Source organism: Somniosus microcephalus, chromosome 15 (assembly GCF_052327205.1).
Source record: "Somniosus microcephalus isolate GS21.2 chromosome 15, FLI_Smic_1.0, whole genome shotgun sequence".
NCBI lineage: Eukaryota > Metazoa > Chordata > Chondrichthyes > Squaliformes > Somniosidae > Somniosus > Somniosus microcephalus.
In genome coordinates this window covers 96,576,961-96,597,375 of record NC_141001.1, presented here as the reverse complement: position 1 = coordinate 96,597,375, position 20,415 = coordinate 96,576,961, and the positions used below count along the sequence as shown (strand labels likewise).

Sequence of the window (20,415 nt, the reverse complement as noted above, 5' to 3'; positions counted from 1 at the left end):
GAGAGGAGAGAGGGGAAAGAGAGAGAGAGAGAGAGAGAGAGGGGAAGGAGAGAGTGAAAGAGAGAGAGGGAAGGAGAGGAGATGGAAGGAGAGGGGGGAAGGAGAGAGAGGGGTGGGAAGGAGAGAGAGGGGGAAGGAGAGGGGGGGGGGAAGGAGAGAGTGGGGGGGGAGGAGAGAGTGGGGGGGGAGGAGAGAGAGAGAGAGAGAGAGAGAGTGGGAAGGAGAGAGAGAGAGAGTGAGAAGGAGAGAGAGAGAGAGAGAGAGAGGGGAGGGAGAGTGGGAAGGGGAGAGGGGGAAGGAGAGAGAGAGTGGGAAGGAAGAGTGGGAAGGAGAGAGGGGGGGGAGGAGATGGAAGGAGAGAGAGAGAGAGCGCGAGGGAGGGGAAGGAGAGAAGAGAGAGGGGAAGGCCTGGAGAGGAGAGAGGGGAAAGAGAGAGAGAGAGAGAGAGAGAGGGGAAGGAGAGAGTGAAAGAGAGAGAGGGAAGGAGAGGAGATGGAAGGAGAGGGGGGAAGGAGAGAGAGGGGTGGGAAGGAGAGAGAGGGGGAAGGAGAGGGGGGGGGAAGGAGAGAGTGGGGGGGGAGGAGAGAGTGGGGGGGGAGGAGAGAGAGAGAGAGAGAGAGAGAGAGAGAGAGTGGGAAGGAGAGAGAGAGAGAGTGAGAAGGAGAGAGAGAGAGAGAGAGAGAGAGGGGAGGGAGAGTGGGAAGGGGAGAGGGGGAAGGAGAGAGAGAGTGGGAAGGAAGAGTGGGAAGGAGAGAGGGGGGGGAGGAGATGGAAGGAGAGAGAGAGAGAGAGAGAGAGAGCCGCCGCTCCTCCGGTCGATGTGTTGTGGGCTGAGCCGGAGCCCTCGCCGCCTCTCGGGCCGCGTGGTTCTGTTTTCCCACGCAGCCGGCCAGAGAGAAGAAAAACAAGAGATGAAGAGAGACACAACTCAGTCAACGATCTAATTTAAAGCAGCCTCTCCCCCGCTAAAAGGTGAGAGCCGGAGGGAGATTTTGCGGGTGAAGAAGGGTGGCCGCCATTTAATTTCCCACCCGGGGAAGGGCTTGGAAAATTGAGCCCGGCTGCGGTGGCCGTGCACTTCAGGCCCGGCCGGGCTCTCGGGCCGCGACTCACCTCAGCTGAGCTTCCGCTTCAGGAGAGAGAGAGAGAAATTCCTGAATCAATACTAATGAATCATCAATTTCCTCACCTCCATTACCATTTTTTAGCTTCAGGCCCGGACAGTTTTTAATGGTCGCCACTCACCTCAGCTCAGCTCCCGCTCGGCAGTCTGATGGATTAGGCCCCACCCACAAACACCATGAAACGCCCCCCAATTGGTCAACCATCACGTCACTCAAAGCTAATGAGCGGTAGGATTGGTCAACCGCTATTTTGTACGTTTTTTGAACGTTTAAAAAAAAAAAATACGCCTAGAACTCTCCCCTAATCATAAGCTTTCTTTTGATATAACATGTGTAGATATGCTCTAACTTCTGAGTGATGCCCGGACAGACACACGATCCTTCTATATATGTGAACACTTAATAGTGCAAGTAATGCATTCCAACACAAAACTAGAATTTAAAAGCTGATAATTGTATTACTTACCATATAACTACATTTTAATTGCCGATAGACCCAAACCAAAATGCAGAACTCAATTGTTGCTGTGAATCACATATTGCAACAATATGGCTAGACACCGATTTTAATTATGTGAGTAGTGCAATATGGTTAATTTCTCGATGGAAAAACAAAAATCAATGATACAAACTTAACTAAAGCACTGCAACAGAATGCTAATGCTTTAAATCAGGCTTTTGCTGAATACTTCAATAAATAGTGCTATTTTCAGTACTAACTGAAAATTTATTCAAATCTTTGTCAAATAACACAGGAAAAGCAAATTATGGGAGTGTAGGAACGGAGGTTCCTAGCTGAAGAATTGAGATCGACGCAGAGAATCAAAAACAATAAAATTTAATGAACAAAGTTAAACAGTAAACTGCTGGATACCAATGCAAATAGGTCTGGTCTGGTTGAAAGCCTCTCTAGAACTGCTAGAAGGTTCCGAGCGCTGACATCATCACGTTCTTCCCGCCGTTGGGGGATCACATGATGGGCGGCATAACGCCATCACACGGAGTAAAGGAAAGAAGCCATAGTACAGTTAACAGATACATTAAAGCTGCAGCCTCCGGTTGCACTACATTGCTGTTAAAGGAATTATAAACAATTGTCCTGAATCCCACATACGCCCCCCCAGAATTGTCTTTAACAGAAAAGGTAAGACGAGAAAGGGGGTCTGACGAGTCTGTCCGACCGACTGCGATACTCTGGCAACTGGAACGGAGCGCTAGAAGACGAACTGGCAGTTGGCCGTGGTTGGGATGGTGCCGCAGGCGTAGGAGAAGTGGCTGGCTGTGGCTGTACTGGACCGACGGTCGACGCCCACAATGAGGCGGTTGAGCGGCGACGACTGGCTTGCTCAGATCCAGATGAGCTGGTTTTAACCGGTCGATGGAGATGTGGTCAGGCTTACCGCCGACGTTGACTGAAAGACTTGTCACCTGACGAGATGACGTGGAACGGACCAGTGTAAGGCGGTTTGAGCGGGTCTCTGAGCATCTTGACGAATGAAAACGTATTCGGCGCTCTTAAGCTCCACCGGGACATGGAAGCGCTGCAGGTCGTGATGAGACGTAGGCACTGGGATGAAATTCTTAGCCGCCTCTTGGTGGCGGACGAGCTGCGGACCAGGGTTCCGTGTGAGGAGGAAGAAAATCGCCAAGAACTCCGAGTGGTTGGCCGTAAACCAGTTCTGCAGAAGATTGCAGGTCATCCTTAGGAGCTGTGCGAAGACCCAGCAGCACCCAAGGGAGCCTGTCCACCCAACCAGTCCCACGAAGACTAGCACACAGTGCAGCTTTAAGGGACCTGTGAAATCTCTCGCACAGACCGTTTGCCTGTGGATGATAGGCGGTGGTGCGATGAAGCTTGGTACCCAAACCCTGAGCCACGGCATTCCAAAGTTCCGAGGTAAATTGAGGTCCTCGGAGATATCGGCCGGTACCCCGAACCGAGCCACCCATGACAAGATGAAGGCTCTGGAAACGTCCGCCGCTGTGGTGGCAACCAAAGGAATTGCCGCTGGCCACCGGGTGGTGCGGTCTACCACGGTGAGGAGATGCGTGAAACCACGAGAAGAAGGGAGAGAGCTAATCAGGTCCACGTGAACATGGTCGAAGCGACACTCTGGAACTGGAAAAGTGGCCACTGGGGCCTTAACATGGCGTTGGATTTTGGACTTCTGGCAACTCACGCAGGTATTGGTCCAGTCACGGACATAGAGATGCATGCCTTTCCAGACAAACTTCTTTGCCACGAGTCATTGTGAAGCCCTCATACCAGGGTGCGACAAACTGGATTGCGTCGAAAACTCTCCGCCATTTGACTGGTACAATTGGTCGGGGGACTCCCATCGAGATGTCGCAAAGGAGTGTGGTCCCTGCGGCCTGAAAACTGACATCAGCCGCTTGTAAGCTGGAAGGTGTGGTCCAGTATGCCTGCACTTGAGTCTGCCATCTGTTCTTCTGCCAAACCAACATAGTCGATTCCCAAGTGGACCGGGATGCGGGAGAGACAATCCGCCACCAGGTTATCCTTGCCAGACACATGTTGTAAATTCTGATATGAACGTAAGATGATGTTGTTGCCGAGCCGACCATGGTTCCGCTGTCTTGGCCATGGCAAACGCAAGTGGCTTGTGGTCTACGAAAGCCGCGAATGGGCGTCCTTCCAGTAAGCAGCGAAAATGGCGGATGGCCAGGAAAAGTGCCAACAACTCCCTATCAAAGGTACTGTATTTGCGTTCATTTTTTCGCAATTGGCGGCTGAAGAAAGCCAGTGGTTGCCATGTGCTGTTGACCAATTGCTCCTGCAGTGCCCCTATGGCATAGTCAGATGCATCTGTGGTAAGGGCGATGGTTGCACTTGGAAGAGGATGTGCTAACATGGTCGCATCAGCCAAAGCGTCCTTAGTGTTGAGGAACGCCTGGTTCATCTGGGGTGTCCAGCCGATGGGGTCTTTACCCGATTTACCTTTTAGAGCCTCGTACAACGGTTGCATTAACAGGGCCGCCTTGAGGACAAAACAATGATAAAAATTGACCATCCCCAGGAATTCCTGGAGAGCCCCGACGGTCTGAGGACGCAGGAACGAGATAACTGCCTCCACCTTCGTAGCCAGCGGAACGGCGCCTTCTGAGGTGATTCTGTGTCCCAAAAAATCAATGCTTTGTAAGCTAAACTGGCACTTGGCTGGGTTGATAATAAGGCTATGCTGGCTGAGACGAGAAAAAAGGGTACGCAAGTGCGTAATGTGCTCTTTTTTGCTGGTACTGGCAATGAGGATGTCAGCGAGGTAGACGAAGATGAATGGCAGATCGCGCAACACAGAATCCATGAGACGCTGGAAGGCTTGCGCTGCGTTCTTCAACCCAAACGGCATACGAAGGAATGCAAAGAGCCCGAAAGGCATGATGACAGCGGTTTTGGGGACGTCCGGAGGATGAACGGGCACTTGATGATACCCCCGGACAAGGTCTACTTTGGAAAAGATGGAATTTCCTGCCAGGTGGGCCGAAAAATCCTGTATGTGAGGAATCGGGTACCGATCTAGAGTAGTAGCTTCATTCAGGCGTCTGTAGTCGCCGCATGGTCGCCATCCGCCGCCTGGTTTAGGAACGATGTGTAATGGTGAAGACCAAGGACTATTTGATTGTCGAATAATTCCCAGGCGCTCCATAGTATGGAACTCCACCTTTGCGGCTGCGAGTTTACTGGGTTCCAGCCTTCGAGCCCGTGCATAAACTGGGGATCCTGTCATGGTAATGTGGTGCGCCACACCGTGGCTCGCGACTGAAGAAGAAAAAGTGGGCCTGGTGAGCTCCGGAAACTCAAGAGAAGACGAGAGAACTCATCTGGAGATGGGACTGCACAGGCAACTGACCAAGACACAGCGGTGTTGCGGTGGCAGGGGACTAAATGAAAGGTGGCCACGTTGATTAACCGGCAGTGCCGGACGTCAACGAGAAAACCATTGGCGCAAAAAAAATCTGCCCCCAGGATGGCCTGAGAGACTTTCGCCATGATGAACTCCCAAACGAAATGCTGGCCGCCAAAACGCAACTGGACCCTACGCTTTCCGAACGTGCGGATAGCCGCACCATTGGCTGCCTCGAGGGAGGGACCGTGACCGCCGGATTGAAGATAGAGCTTCGACGTTGGTAGGATACTGCACTGGGAGCCAGCATCAGAGAAAACGTCGACCTGACAGGCAGTCTGTGATATAAAGGAGTTTCCCTGCGGAACCGATGGCCATCGCAACTCTGGCGTGTCCCTCAGGCCCTGTCGCCCTTCTCAGAAACTGCTGGTTTGAGGTAGGTTTTGTTTTTGGGGAAAAACTGCAGGGAGGATGGCAGCATCGGGCTTTCGCGCCAAAACGAGCGTGGTATGCACACCAGCCTGCTGGCGGAGGAGTCAGCTTCGCTCTTGTGGGGGATGGGCGCCTCGTGGCCGCACAACATTGTTGTGTGATGGTGAAAATTTTATCCGCTTCTGCAGCAAGTTCAGCACAGTCCGTGATCAGAATTGGCCAAGGCCGCCTGTACTGGCTCTGGCAGAGAAACTCCCAGAACAGAAAACATTCTGATTCCGAGCCCAAGAGCGTGAGCATCTGGCTCATGAGCTCTGATGGCTTTGAGTCCCCGAGGCCGGGCATGGAGATAAGTCTGCGAGCGCGCTCCGACTTGGACAGACCGAAAACCTGCAGTAACCGTGTTTTTAAAGCTTCGTACTTGCCATCATCCGGAGGACTCCAGAGGAGGCTGATGACCCGCGAGGCTGTGGCGCTGTCGAGGGCGGAGACCACGCAATAACGGGTCGAATCCGCTACTACTCCCCGGATGGCAAATTGGGCTTCTGCCTGGAAAAACCACACGGCCGGTTGTTGCTCCCAAAATTGCAGCAGTTTGAGGGTGACGGCGTTCGTGTCCATGATGTAACTTTAACGAAAATTGTTCGAAGAAATCGGGGTCACCAATGTAGGAACGGAGGTTCCTTGCTGAAGAATTGAGATCGACGCAGAGAATCAAAAACAATAAAATTTAATGAACAAACAAAGTTAAATAGTAAACTGCTGGATACAATGCAAATAGGTCAGGTCTGGTCGAAAGCCTCTCCAGAACTGCTAGAAGGTTCCGAGCACTGACATCATCACGTTCTTCCCACCGTTGGGGGATCACGTGGCTGGCGGCATGACGTCATCACGCGGAGTAAAGGAAAGAAGCCATAGTACAGTTAACAGATACATTAAAGGTGCAGCCTCCGGTTGCACTACATTGCTGTTAAAGGAATTATAAACAATTGTCCTGAATCCCCTGGTGGCTCCGCCACAGGAGGGTGAATTTAGGCATTTATTTTTAAACAGCAATTTCAAATTTATAACATTGATGAGGATAAATCATCAACTTGATAGACTAGAAAGAATAAAAGAACTGACATTTATGTAGCACCTTTCACAACCTCAATGTCCCAAAGCGCTCAACAGCCAAGCACTTTTGAAGTGTAGTCATTGTTGTAATGTAATGTTAACTCTGTTTCTCTCTCCACAGATGCTGCCTGACCAGCTGAGCACTTCTAGCATTTTCTGTTATTCTAGAAGATAATGCTGATAGGGTTAGATGAAGTAGAGTGGGAGGAAGCTTGTGTGGAGCATAGACCAGTTGGGCTGAATAGCCAGTTTCTGTGCTATAAATCCTACGCAAAAAAGTCTAACTAATCTTTCAACGATTTTAAAATGTTTTACTTGAACGATTTCTTGCTGTGTTCATATTGCTTCTGGAGCTTTTTAAAGACGCAGAAACAAATCTAATTATTAGTTTGAATATATGATTGCCCACTGAGCAGGCAAGCAGAAATGAATTCAAACCAAGAGGTCAAACTAAGTTACAGTTCCAAGCAATTTTGTTTGGTCCCGCATAGGAGATTAGCTTGTAAAATTAAGGCACATGGGATTGGGGGCAAGGTATTGACTTGGATAGAGAACTGGTTGGCAGATAGAAAGCAAAGAGTTGGAATACACGGGTCGTTTTCCGAGTGGCAGGCAGTGACTAGTGGGGTACCGCAAGGATCGGTCCTAGGACCCCAGCTGTTCACAATATATATTAATGATCTGGACGAGGGAATTGGATGTAGTATCTCCAAATTTGCAGACGACACAAAGCTGGGTGGGAGGGTATGCTGTGAGGAGGATGTTGTGAAACTCCAGTACGATTTGGACAGGTTGGGTGATTGGGCAGAAACATGGCAAATGCATTATAATGTGGATAAATGTGAGGTTATCCACTTTGGTGGCAAAAACAGGAAGACAGATTATTATTTGAATGGCAATAGATTGGGAGAAGGGGAAGTGCAAAGAGACCTGTGTGTTCTTGTGCACCAGTCGCTGAAGGTAAACATGCAGGTGCAGCAGGCGGTTAAGAAGCCAAATGGTATGTTGACCTTCGTAGCAAGAGGGTTCGAGTACAGGAGCAAGGATGTCTTGCTGCAGTTGTACAGGGCCTTGGCGAGACCGCACCTTGAGTATTGTGTGCAGTTTTGGTCGCCTTATCTGAGGAAGGATGTTCTTGCCATGGAAGGAGTGCAGCGAAGATTCATCAGGCTAATACCTGGGATGGCAGGAATGACGTACGAGGAGAGATTGGGTCGATTGGGCTTGTACTCACTGGAGTTCAGAAGATTGAGAGGGGATCTCATCGAAACCTATAAAATTCTGTCAGGCCTGGACAGACTAGATGCAGGAAGGATGTTCCCGATGGCCGGGGAGTCCAGAACTAGGGGTCATAGTCGAAGGATAAGGGGTAAGCAATTTAGGACTGAGATGAGGAGGAATTTCTTCACCTAGAGAGTGGTGAACCTGTGGAATTCTCTACCACAGAAGGCAGTGGAGGCCAATTCATTAAATATATTCAAGAAGGAGTTGGATATATTTCTTAAGGCTAAAGGGATCAAGGGATATGGGGAGAAGGCAGGAACGGGGTACTGAATTTGGATGATCAGCCATGATCTCATTGAATGGCGGAACAGGCTCGAGGGGCCGAATGGCCTACTCCTGCTCCTATCTTCTATGTTTCTATATGTAATCCAGTAATATCTTAAGCTAAAACTTGCATTTTAAAGTTAATGCTACTCCTTTCAATACTTTAAGTTAGATTTGAGGAAAATAACATCCCAATTTGACGGAGGGAAGCCATATGGCACTGTACCTAGTTTTCCAAAAGGCCAGTGAGGAAATACTGCACTAGAGGTGCCTTTAAATATCTGATTATTAAGATGATGCAGATTAGGAACTGGCTAGCTAGAAAGCAAGTACAGGCCCAGAAATCTATGCTCCCCCTTCTATTCCTGGAATCAGTTTCAATGCAAGGTGGTTAAAATTTGCAGATGACACTAAATTAGGTATCTTAGGGAGCTGGTCAGGATTTGCACCTGGGCTGGTCAGTGGCAAATTAAGTTCAATATAGCCACATGCAAGTTAAAGTAAAAATGTCTTCCATGGTGGTATAGAACTTCCCAAAGGGTTGCTAAAAGAGACCTAGATGATAATTGATTTGTCACTTAGCCTGTTGAGGCAGCAATAAACAAATGGATTGTGCTTCCAATCACTTAAATTCAAATCCCCAGGTTACACTGAAGCTATATTTATGCCTTTAACCTGGAATATACAGTAGAATAGAGTTCTGATCACTGTGACATAAGGGATCCGTCCAGTACCTAAAGGTCTTGCAGGTGAAAGCAATGAGGTGATCCCTCATGGCAGACACAAAGAACTACTTACTTTATAAACAAGGGCTCTGTAGCCTTGAAAAGGAGGCCTCAGACATGATAAAGTTAATGAGGTAATGGTAGCATAGTGGTAATATCACTGGGCTAGTAATCCAGAGACCTGGACTAATGATCCAGAGACGCAAGTTCAAATCCCACCACGGCAGCTGGGGAATTTAAATTCAGTTAATTAAATAAATCTGGAATAAATACTAGTATCAGTAATGGTAACCATGAAACTATCGGATTGTCATCTGGTTCAGGGAAGGAAATCTGCTGTCCTTGCCTGGTCTGGCCTATATGTGACTCCAGACCCACAGCAATGTGGTTGACTCTTAACTGCCCTCTGAAATGGCCTAGCAAGTCACTCTGTTGTAACAAACCGCTACTAAACACAAGAAGAATTAAACCGGACGTGCCAAAATTGGGAGAGCTGTCCCACAGACTAGTGAAGCAACAGCCTGACATAGTCATACTCACAGAATTATACTTCTCAGTCAATGTCCCAAACTTCATCAGCATCCTGTGGGACAGGACATACCCACCAGGGGTGGCGGCACAGTGGTATACAGTCGGGAAGGAGTGGCCCTGGGAATCCTCAACATTGACTCTGGATCCCATGCAGTCACATGGCTCCAGGTCAAGCATGGGCAAGGAAACCTGCTGATTACCACCTATCGCCCTCCCTCAGCTGGTGAATCAGTACTCCCTCCATGTTGAACACCACTTGGAAGCAGCACTGAGATTAGCAAGGGCACAGAATGTACTCTGGGTGGGGGACTTCAATGTCCATCAACAACTGTGGCTCAGTAGCACCACTACTGACCGAGCTGGCCAAGTCCTGAAGGACATAACTGCCAGTCTGGGCCTGCGACAGGTGGCGAGAACCAACACAAGGGAAAAACCTACTTGCCTCGTCCTCACCAATCTACCTGTCGCAGATGCATCTGTAAATGACTGTTGTCATTGTGGAGATGAAGTCCTGTCTTCACACTGAGGACACCCTCCATCATGTTGTGTGGCACTACCACCATGTTAAATGGGACAGATTCAGAACATATCTAGCAGCTCAAAACTGGGCATCCATGAGGCGCTGTGGGCCATCAGCAGCAGCAGAATTGTATTCTACCACGATCTGTAGCCTCATGGCCTGGCATATCTACCATTACCATCAAGCCAGGGGACCAACCCTGGTTCAATAAGGAGTGTAGAAGAGCATGCCAGGAGCAACACCAGGCGTACCTAGAAATGAGGTGCCAACCTGGGGAAGCTGCAACACAGGACTACATTCGTGCTAAAAAGCAGAAGCAGCATGCGATAGACAGGACTAAGCGATCCCACAATCAACGGATCAGGTCAAAGCTCTGCAGTCCTGCCACATCCAGTCGTGAATGGTGGTGGATCACTAAACAACTAACGGGAGGAGGAGGAGGCTCCAAGAATATCTCCATCCTCAATGATGGTGGAGCCCAGCATGTGAGTGCAAAAGACAAGGCTGAAGCGTTTGCAACCATCTTCAGCCAGAAGTGCCGAGTGGATGATCCATATTGGCCTACTCCCGAGGCCCCCACCATCACAGAAGCCAGTCTTCAGCCAATTCAATTCACTCCACGTGGTATCAAGAAACGGCTGAGCACACTGGTTACAGCAAAGGCTATGGGCCCTGACAATATCCCGGCTATTGTGCTGAAGACTTGTGCTGCAGAACTAGCTGTGCCTCTAGCCAAGCTGTTCCAGTACAGCTACAACACTGGCATCTATCCAACAATGTGGAAAACTGCACAGGTATGTCCTGTCCACAAAAAGCAGGGCAAATCCAACCCGACCAAATACCGCTCCATCAGTCTACTCTCAATCATCAGCAAAGTAATGGAAGGTGTCATCGACAGTGCTATCAAGCAGCATTTACTCACCAATAACCTGCTCACCGATGCCAAGTTTGAGTCCCGCCAAGACCACTCGGCCCCCGACCTCATTATAGCCTTGGTCCAAACATGGACAAAGGAGCTGAATTCCAGAGGTGAGGCGAGAGTGACTGCCCTTGACATCAAGGCAGCATTTGATCGAGTATGGCATCAAGGAGCCCTAGTAAAGCTGAAGTCAATGGGAATCTGGGGGAAAACGCTCCACTGGCTGGAGTCATACCAAGCACAAAGGATGATGGTTGTGTGGTTGAAGGTCAATCATCACAGTCCCAGGACATTGCTGCAAGAGTTCCTCAGGGCAGTGTCCTAGGCCCAACCATCTTCAGCTGCTTCATGAATGACCTTCCCTCTAACACAAGGTCAGAAAGGGGGGGATGTTCACTGATGACTGCACAGTGTTCAGCGCCATTCACAACTCCTCAGATAATGAAGCAGTCCATGCCCACATGCAACAAGACCTGGACAATGTTCAGGCTTGGGCTGATGAGTGGCAGGTAACATTTGCGCCACACAAGTGCCAGGCAATGACTATCTCCAACAAGCGAGAGTCTAACCACCTCCCCATGAGATTCAACGGCATTACCATCGCTGAATCTCTCACCATCAACATTCTGGGGGTCACCATTGATCAGAAACTTAACTGGACCAACCACATAAATACTGCGGCAACAAGAGCAGGTCAGAGGCTAGGTACTCTGCGGCGAGTGTCTCACCTCCTGACTCCCCAAAGCCTTTCCACCATCTACAAGGCACAAGTCAGGAGTGTGATGGAATACTCTCCACTTGCCTGGATGAGTGCAGCTCTAACAACACAAGCTCGACACCATCCAGGACAAAGCAGCCCGCTTGATTGGCACCCCATCCACCACCTTAAACATTCACTCCCTCCACTGTGGCTGCAGTGTACACCATCTACAAGATGCACTGCAACTCGCCAAGGCTTCTTCGGCGGCACCTCCCAAACCCGCGACCTCTTCCACCTAGAAGGACAAGGGCAGCAGGTGCATGGGAACATTACCACCTCCAAGTCACACACCATCCTGACTTTGAAATATATCGCCAATCCTTCATCGTCACTGGGTCAAAATCCTGGCACTCCCTACCTAACAGCACTGTGGGAGTACCTTCACTACATTGACTGCAGCGGTCCAAGGCAGCTCACCACCACCTTCTCAAGGGCAATTAGGGATGGGCAATAAATGCTGGTCTTGCCAGCAATGCCCACATCCCATGAACAAATTAAAAAAACTTGTTCATTCAGATACATTAAGATGGAAAGCATGAGGCCAGATTCATGGTTTTAAAAAGGTAAATTTAAGATGACATCAGACAGTATTTACTTTACAGAAGGGTGTGATCAACAGCTAGTATAGGGAACAATAGGGTTACTGTTCTGAAGGAGCCAATGCAGTGGGCTGAAAAGTCCCATATTTTGTGATTAGCAGTTAACTTTTTGGATAAACCTGGAAGCAAAGACTAGGATTCAAAGCCAGATTCTAAAGTGTATTTACATGGCACTCACTTTTGCTGCAACATAGGATAGTTAAAGCTACATATGTGCTCCAATATCAAATGGTAAACTTCCCATTCAAATCACAACCATGGATCATTAAATCACTAATTTAGCTTCTCTGCAGGCATGGATATTGCATAAATTATGTGTGCACTTATCAGGAAAATGCCAAAATATATTAAAATTTATTAGCAATTGCCTGGGCTATTCCAATATTCCAACATCTTTCTGTATTTGTAAAGTACAGAATTTGTCTATTTATTTTCTAGCCAACATCTTTAAACTATTACATATGCCAAACACTGAAAATTCAAGAGCTTGCATGTGCTGTTGGAAGATTTCAGTGCATGTACATCATATGGAAGCTTAACTTAGGGCCTTGCTTTTAAAAAGATGCAAGCCACAAATAGAAGACAAAGTACATCAGTTGAATGGAATTATAAGCAATAGACATAGGATGCTAAGAAAATAAATGTCAATAATCACTTGCTGAAAGACATTTGTACTGAACCCTGCAAGAATAAGACTCAAGCTTTTGGTAGGATGTATTGTACAATAATCATCTGCATTGCTCCGCTATAGAATCATGCATAAGCCATTTCAGAACTGGAAGAATGATCTTACTTCAGAACCAGTATCATACCATATCCAAATTACAATTTAACTAAGGCAGCATCAACTGTTCTGCCTTTCCATGAATGTGTCTAGAATCAAGGGATATGGGGATCGGACAGGAAAGTGGAGTTGAGGTTGAAGATCAGCCATGATCTTATTGAATAGCGGAGCAGGCTCGAGGGGCCGTATGGCCTACTCCTAATGTTATTTTATGAAGCTATAAGCAGCTTGGCCAGTATGTTCACTGTGCACATTAATATTTGAGGGAAGGGGTGCACAGTTTCCTTCCCACACCTGTAAACCAGGCAAGGAATCTTAAATCTCATGATGGAACCTAGACTTCTACGTTTTAACTTTTTAATTGGGCTGATCTTGAATGGTGCCCATTTCAAATGTCGTGCAACAAACCAATATAATAAATACAAATATATTATAACATTTGCCAACTTAATAAATATGCAAATATATTTTAAAGTGTAAATACAAGCGTGCGAATGGAAACAATTTCAAAAACCGTTCTACATTTTTAATGCCAGTAACAGATCTGTCCAAATGCTGATACCCCTCACGTCAAAATCTCCGTCCATGGTTTTCATAGAGTTCAATGTCCTTTCCGTCGGCTCCTTCACCTGCGGCGGTCCCTGCAAAAGGGCGCCGAAATGTTGCACTAGTCTCTGCCAGTCCTGTTCGGGCGACTCCTGGTGCAGCCACTCTCCGGTGCTGGCGTCGTAGCGCATGGCGCCGGCCCAGTCCTGCAGGAAGTGCAGATACCGGCGGGCGAAGGCCGGCTGCCGCGCGGCCACACGGCTCAGCGTGGCGCCGGGCAGCGCGCGGCAGAAGGCGGCGAGCGCGCGGCCGTCTCCTAGCAACCACCGCAGGGCCGGCGGCTGCGCCTCGCCGCCGCCGCCTCCGCCCGCCAAGAGGGCGGCGAGCGGCAGAAAGGGGCCGGCGCCGCCCCCGGACAGAGTCCGTCGCAGAACCTCCTCGCAGGCCGCCTGCTCCGGTAAACCCTCGGGGCCTCTGGTTCGCTCCTCCAGGCGCTGGCGCAGTATCTCGGCTTGAGTTTCGGATACTGAAGGGTGTTCGGGCGGCTCACCGGTGCCCGGGCTCCAGGCCTGCAGCAGAACCCGCGCCGCGGCTTTCGCCTGGGCCGCGCGGCCGAGCGGCGGTGGGAGACATTCGCCGCCGTTGGCCCGATACCAGGTCGCGGCTCGGTGAAAGGCGGCGGCGGAAGCGGCCGGGTTGCTCAGCAGCGCCCGGCTCAGCGCCTCCTCGGCGCGGCCCAGCTCCTCGAAGCGCGGGCAGCGGTAGTGCGGCAGCGGGTGACCGTGGCCTCGGCTGAAGCGCTGCTCCAGGCGGCCCAGCTGCTGTCTGAAGGCTGCCTGCGCGCCCGCGTTGCCCGCCAAGCGCGAGTGCAAGTGCTGGAAGTAACGGGCCCAGTCGAAAGCCCGGCTCACCGCCGCCTCGTCCCAGTCCCGGGCCCATGGGCTCTGCGCCACCGCCAGCACCTCGGCGAAGCGCGCCAGGTTGTCGAGGACGGTCTCCATATCCGCGGCAGTGGCTCTGTCCGAACTGGTTCAAACCCGCACAGAGTGCGCGCGCTGCCGCCTGGCTGGCCAATCAAGCTTTTCACTTCCTGGGTCAGTTCGCGGGGGTCATGGAGGAACATTGAGGTGATTAGAGTTGTTAGGCTTACTCTGACATAATTAAGGGTGTTTTTTTTGTTCATAATTATAAATACAGCATGTTCATAATTATAAATACAAATTGTTCATAATTATAAATACAAATTGTTCATAATTATGAATACAGCTTGTTCATAATTATAAATACAAATTGTTCATAATTATAAATACAGCTTGTTCATAATTATAAATACAAATTGTTCATAATTATAAATACAGCTTGTTCATAATTATATAAATACAAATTGTTCATAATTATAAATACAAATTGTTCATAATTATAAATACAGCTTGTTCATAATTATAAATACAAATTGTTCATAATTATAAATACAGCTGGTTCATAATTATAAATACAGATTGTTCATAATTAACAAATCTATTATAAATACAGATTGTTCATAATTATAATACAGATTTGTTAAGTATTAGCTATTTCAGTTTTTTTTTAATTTGTTCCTGCGATGTGGGCTTCTCTGGCAAAGCCAGCATTTATTGCCCACCCCTAATTGCCCTTGAGAAGGTGGTGGTGAGCAGCCTTCTTGAACCACTGCAGTCCGTGTGGTGAAGATACTCCCACAGTGCTGTTAGGGAGGGGGGTTCCAGGATTTTGACCCAGTGATGATGAAGGATCGGTGATATATATTCACGCCAGGATGGTGTGTGACTTGCAGGGGAACTTGGAGGTGGTGGTGTTCCCCTGCGTCTGCTGCCCTTGTCCTTTTAGGTGGAAGAGGCCGCGGGTTTGGGAGGTGCAGTCGAAGAAGCCTTGGCGAGTTGCTGCAGTGCATCTTGTAGATGGTACACACTGCAGCCACGGTATGCCAGTGGTGGAGGGAGTGAATGTTTAAGATGGTGGATGGGGTGCCAATCAAGCGAGCTGCTTTGTCCTGGATGGTGTCGAGCTTCTTAAGTGCTGTTGGAGCTGCACTCATCCAGGCAAGTGGAGAGTATTTCATCACACTCCTTACTTGTGCCTTGTAGATGGTGGAAAGGCTTTGGGAAGTTAGGAAGTGAGACGATCTCCGCAGAATACCTAGCCTCTGACCGGCTCTCGTTGCCACAGTAATTATGTGACTGGTCCAGTTAAGTTTCTGGTCAATGGTGACCCCCAGGATGTTGATGGTGGGGGATTCGGCGATGGCAATGCTGTTGAATATCAAGGGGCGGTGGTTAGACTCTCGCTCGTTGGAGATAGTCATTGCCTTTATGTAAAGTATATTATTATGTCAATCAAGCCAAGGCAGGCTGGTGAAAATTGAAGAGATTTATTAAATAGTTTTTTTAAAACAGCAAATATGCAGAATTAGGTTACTTTTTTTTAAAAAGCAGTCATTGGCAATAATTAGAATTTGACTGGTCGGAAAATATGGGGTCCATGTAACAAGCATCCCTGATTTTAATCGCTCAACCATTGGTGGCCGTGCCTTCAGCTGCCAAGGCCCTAAGCTCTGGAATTCCCTCCCTAAACCTCTCCACCTCTTTACCTCTCTTTCCTCCTTTAAGACGCTCCTTAAAACCTACCTCCTTGACCAGTCATCTGGCCTAATATCTCCTTATGTGGCTTGGTGTCAAAATTTGTTTTATAACGCTGATGTGAAGAGCCTTAGGACGTTTACTACGTTAAAGACACTATATAAATGCAAGTTGTTGTTGTAATAAGATAAGAAAACATGGAGTTCAATCCTTTAAACAATTATGTACCGTCTACAGGTTAAATGTAGTTCGCCATATCTCTGTGACCTCCCAGTTTCTTTCCCAACCAGTTATTTATCCAGGTCCTTTTTGAAAGAGTTAAATTAACAGCTGACAGGAAGAGAGGGTATTATTGAGAAGACTATTTTACAAAGTATAATGCTCCTGCATTTATTCAAGTAAAATGAAATATTGACAATTGAGGTTTATAGCGAGCATGCATGTTTAATAATAGATATCTGTTTAAAATTACTGTGCTCGCTGACCTACATTGGCTCCTGGTCCGGCAATGCCTCGATTTTAAAGTTTTCAACCTTGTTACCAATCCCTCCATGGCCTCGCCCCTCCGTAATGCTGTAACCTTCTCCAGTCCTACAACCCTCTGAGATCTCTGCACTCCTCCAATTCGGGCCTCTTATGCATCGATCGAGGGGCTGTATGGCCTACTCCTGTTCCTATTTCTTATGTTCTTATTGTTCTTAAGTTCATAGTGCTAGAATGCTAAAATACAATTATAGGGCTGGAGTGCTAGGAGTCCCAATGGACTGTTTAGGAGAATCTTAAATCTAGTCTGACACTGCAGCAGTGTTATATTCCATGCACGGTCAAGTCCAATGATGTGAGATGGCCTTCCTAAGTGGGTCTTGCACTGCTTGGTGCCAGAGTCCTAGGGTACTTAAGGAAGTGGCCCTAGAAATAGTAGATGCATTGCTGATCATCTTCCAACATTCGATGGAATCTGGAACAGTACCCATGGATTGGAGGGTAGCTAATGTTACCCCACTATTCAAAAAAGGTGGTAGAGAGAAAACGGGGAATTACAGACCGGTAAGCCTGACATCGGTAGTGGGGAAAATGCAAGAGTCCATTATAAAAGATGTAATAGCAGAGCACTTGGAAAACAGTGACAGGATCGGACAAAGTCAACATGGATTCACAAAAGGTAAATCGTGCTTGACTAATCTGGAATTTTTTGAGGATGTAACTGGTAAAATAGATAAGGGAGAACCAGTGGATGTGGTGTATATGGACTTTCAGAAGGCCTTCGATAAGGTCCCGCATAAGAGATTAGCGTGTAAAGTTAAGGCACATGGGATTGGGGGTAAGGTATTGACTTGGATAGAGAACTGGTTGGCAGACAGGAAGCAAAGAGTTGGAATAAACGGGTCTTTTTCCGAGTTGCAGGCAGTAACTAGTGGGGTACTGCAGGGATCGGTCCTTGGACCCCAGCTATTCACAATATATATTAATGACCTAGACAAGGGAACTAGATGTAATATCTCCAAATTTGCAGACGACACAAAGCTGGGTGGGCGTGTGTGCTGTGAGGAGGATGTCGAGAAACTCCAGGATGATTTGGACATGTTGGGTGATTGGGCAGAAACATGGCAGATGCACTATAACGTGGATAAATGTGAGGTTGTCCACTTTGGTGGCAAAAACAGGAAGGCAGATTATTATCTAAATGGCAGTAGATTGGGAGAAGGGGAAGTGCAACGAGACCTGGGTGTCCTAGTGCACCAGTCGCTGAAGGTAAGCATGCTGGTGCAGCAGGCAGTTAAGAAGGCAAATGGTATGCTGGCCTTCGTAGCGAGAGGGTTTGAGTACAGGAACAAGGATTTCTTGCTGCAGTTGCACAGGGCCTTGGTGAGACCACATCTTGAGTATAGTGTGCAGTTTTGGTCACCTTATCTGAGGAAGGATGTTCTTGCCATGGAAGGAGTTCAGTGAAGATTCACCAGGCTGATACCTGGGATGGCAGGAATGACGTATGAGGAGAGATTGGGTCGATTGGGCTTGTACTCGCTGGAGTTTAGAAGAATGAGAGGTGATCTCATTGAAACTTATAAAATTCTGACAGGTCTGGACAGATTAGATGCAGGAAGGATGTTCCCGATGGTCGGGGAGTCCAGAACCAGGGGTCACAGTCTAAGGATAAGGGGTAAGCCATTTAGGACAGAGATGAGGAGGAATTTCTTCACCCAGAGAGTGGTGAACCTGTGGAACTCTCTACCACAGAAGGCAGTAGAGGCCAGTTCATTAAATATATTCAAGAAGGAGTTGGATATAATTCTTAAGGCTAAAGGGATCAAGGGGTATGGAGAGAAGGCAGGGACAGGGTACTGAATTTGGATGATCAGCCATGATCTCATTGAATGGCGGAGCAGGCTCGAGGGGCCGAATAGCCTACTCCTGCTCCTATCTTCTATGTTTCTATGAGTCACATTGGGACTTGATTCCATATTTATACGGTCAGTTTTACATTGCTGCGAGATTCATCTTATATCGTAACAATGCAAAACTGGTCCATATAGTTCTGTTGTTTATTAACCTATTAGTGACCTAAATATGCATATTTGCAGCGAGCATTTGTTACTGATAGGGTTTGGATTAGTACAAGTTGAGAAGCAAGAAAATTTTGTGGACAAAGTTTTCCCCATAGGAGTCACCATATGGTTCTTAAATTGAGTACTGTAAAATTAAAATAATTTATTTGCGTTATTTCCATTCAAATCCATGAGAATGGTTTCAAAATATAATGAATAAACCATGCAACAAGTTTCTAAAATCTGGAATAAAAATGTTTTTTGTTTGTGCTTAAATTATTATTTTCATTTTACTTGTGGTGCAGAGCCATTGTATAATTTGATTAAAAAAACCCCGAGCTGAACCTAATTGGTTCAGACTGCAGTATCTTCCTGTACATTTCTATCCTATCTCTCTCTGTCACATGCACATACGCCCAAGCACAAAGGCACTATGGCCGGAATTTTCACTTCAGAGTCGGGTTGGGGGTGTGTGGGCCACGTAGTGGGTCAGGAACGCGATGTGATGATCACTCCTCAGTGCGACTTTAACATAATGGCCCCAATTAAGCCAGCCATGCTCGTCGCCCGGCCCTATTAAAGGGTGCAGGTCTGATGGCTTCATTAATGACTCATTTCCAGAGCCATATTTAAAGCAGCCTTGCACACATGTCATTTGAAGTTTGATTAAAGGAGTGTGTAAGCATCATTGTAAAGGTTGGATTTATTTTGTGAACATAAAAACATGAATACCCAAAGGCAGAGGGCTACACCTTGGTTTACAAATACCTCACTGCATATTCTGGTCGAGGCAGAACAAGCACACACGGAGGTCCTCTTCCCAGCAGATGGGCGCAAGAGACCTCCCCAAGAGACAAAAGGGACCTGGCTCGAAATAGTGGAGGAGGTCAGCAGCAGGGAGGTTTTGAGGAGGACCTGGATCCAGTGCAGGAAAGATTCAATGATCTCATGATGTCAGGAAAGGGGAGTGCCAAGCCACCCTCACCTTCATCCTGATGTTCATGTCACCCCATCCCCATCACTCTGCATTCCCAAGCCTACTCCTTCACATCATTCCTCACACCAATATACCTTGCAGGTCCATCCATCCCTCTCCATGCACATACTCACATCCCCATCTGACTAACCACCCGTCACACTCACCCTCATCCTAATTCAATCATAGCAAGTAACACCACAGAAGAAGGCCATTTGGCATTGTCACCCACTCCCTCATAGTTATCTCTATAGACCGGTTAGCCTAACATGTGGTAGGTAAAATATTGGAGTCCATTATTAAGGAGACAGTAACAGGACATTTGGATAATCATAATTTAATAGGACAAAGTCAGCATGGTTTTATGAAGGGGAAGTCATGTTTGACAAATTTGCTGGAGCTCTTTGAGGAAGTAACATATAGAGTGGATAAAGGGGAACCAGTGGACGTAGTGTATTTAGACTTCCAAAAGGCATTTGACAAGGTGCCACACAAAAGAATATTGCTTAAGATAAAAAATCACGGGATTGAGGGTAATATTCTGGCATGGATAGAGGATTGGCTATCTAACAGAAGGCAGAGAGTTGGGATAAATGGTTCATTCTCGGACTGGCAATCAGTAACTAGTGGTGTTCCACAGGGGTCAGTGCTGGGTCCCCAACTCTTTACAATCTATATTAACGATTTGGAGGAGGGGACCGAGTGTAACATATCAAAGTTTGCAGATGATACTAAGATGGGAGGGAAAGTAGTGAGTGAGGAGGACATAAAAAACCTGCAAGGGGACATAGACAGGCTAAGTAAGTGGGCA

General features: G+C 47.7%; 1 protein-coding gene across 2 annotated transcripts in view; it reads right to left on the bottom strand.

Annotated features, from left to right (window-relative positions):
* Nucleotides 1-14,586, bottom strand: part of LOC147107093 (Fanconi anemia group F protein-like) — an 80,539-nt gene extending 65,953 nt beyond the window's left edge. Inside the window, exon 1 of one of the 2 annotated variants that reach the window (XR_015081025.1) lies at nucleotides 13,444-14,586. Coding sequence is in view for 1 of the 2 variants with exons in the window: in XM_086008140.1 (XP_085864266.1) it covers nucleotides 13,440-14,468 (1,029 nt within the window). In the remaining variant the exon portion in view is untranslated. Of the gene's footprint in view, nucleotides 1-12,472 lie in introns of those variants that run through there. The other variant, XM_086008140.1, reaches the window with a different exon arrangement.
* Between the last annotated feature and the right edge of the window lie 5,829 nt (nucleotides 14,587-20,415).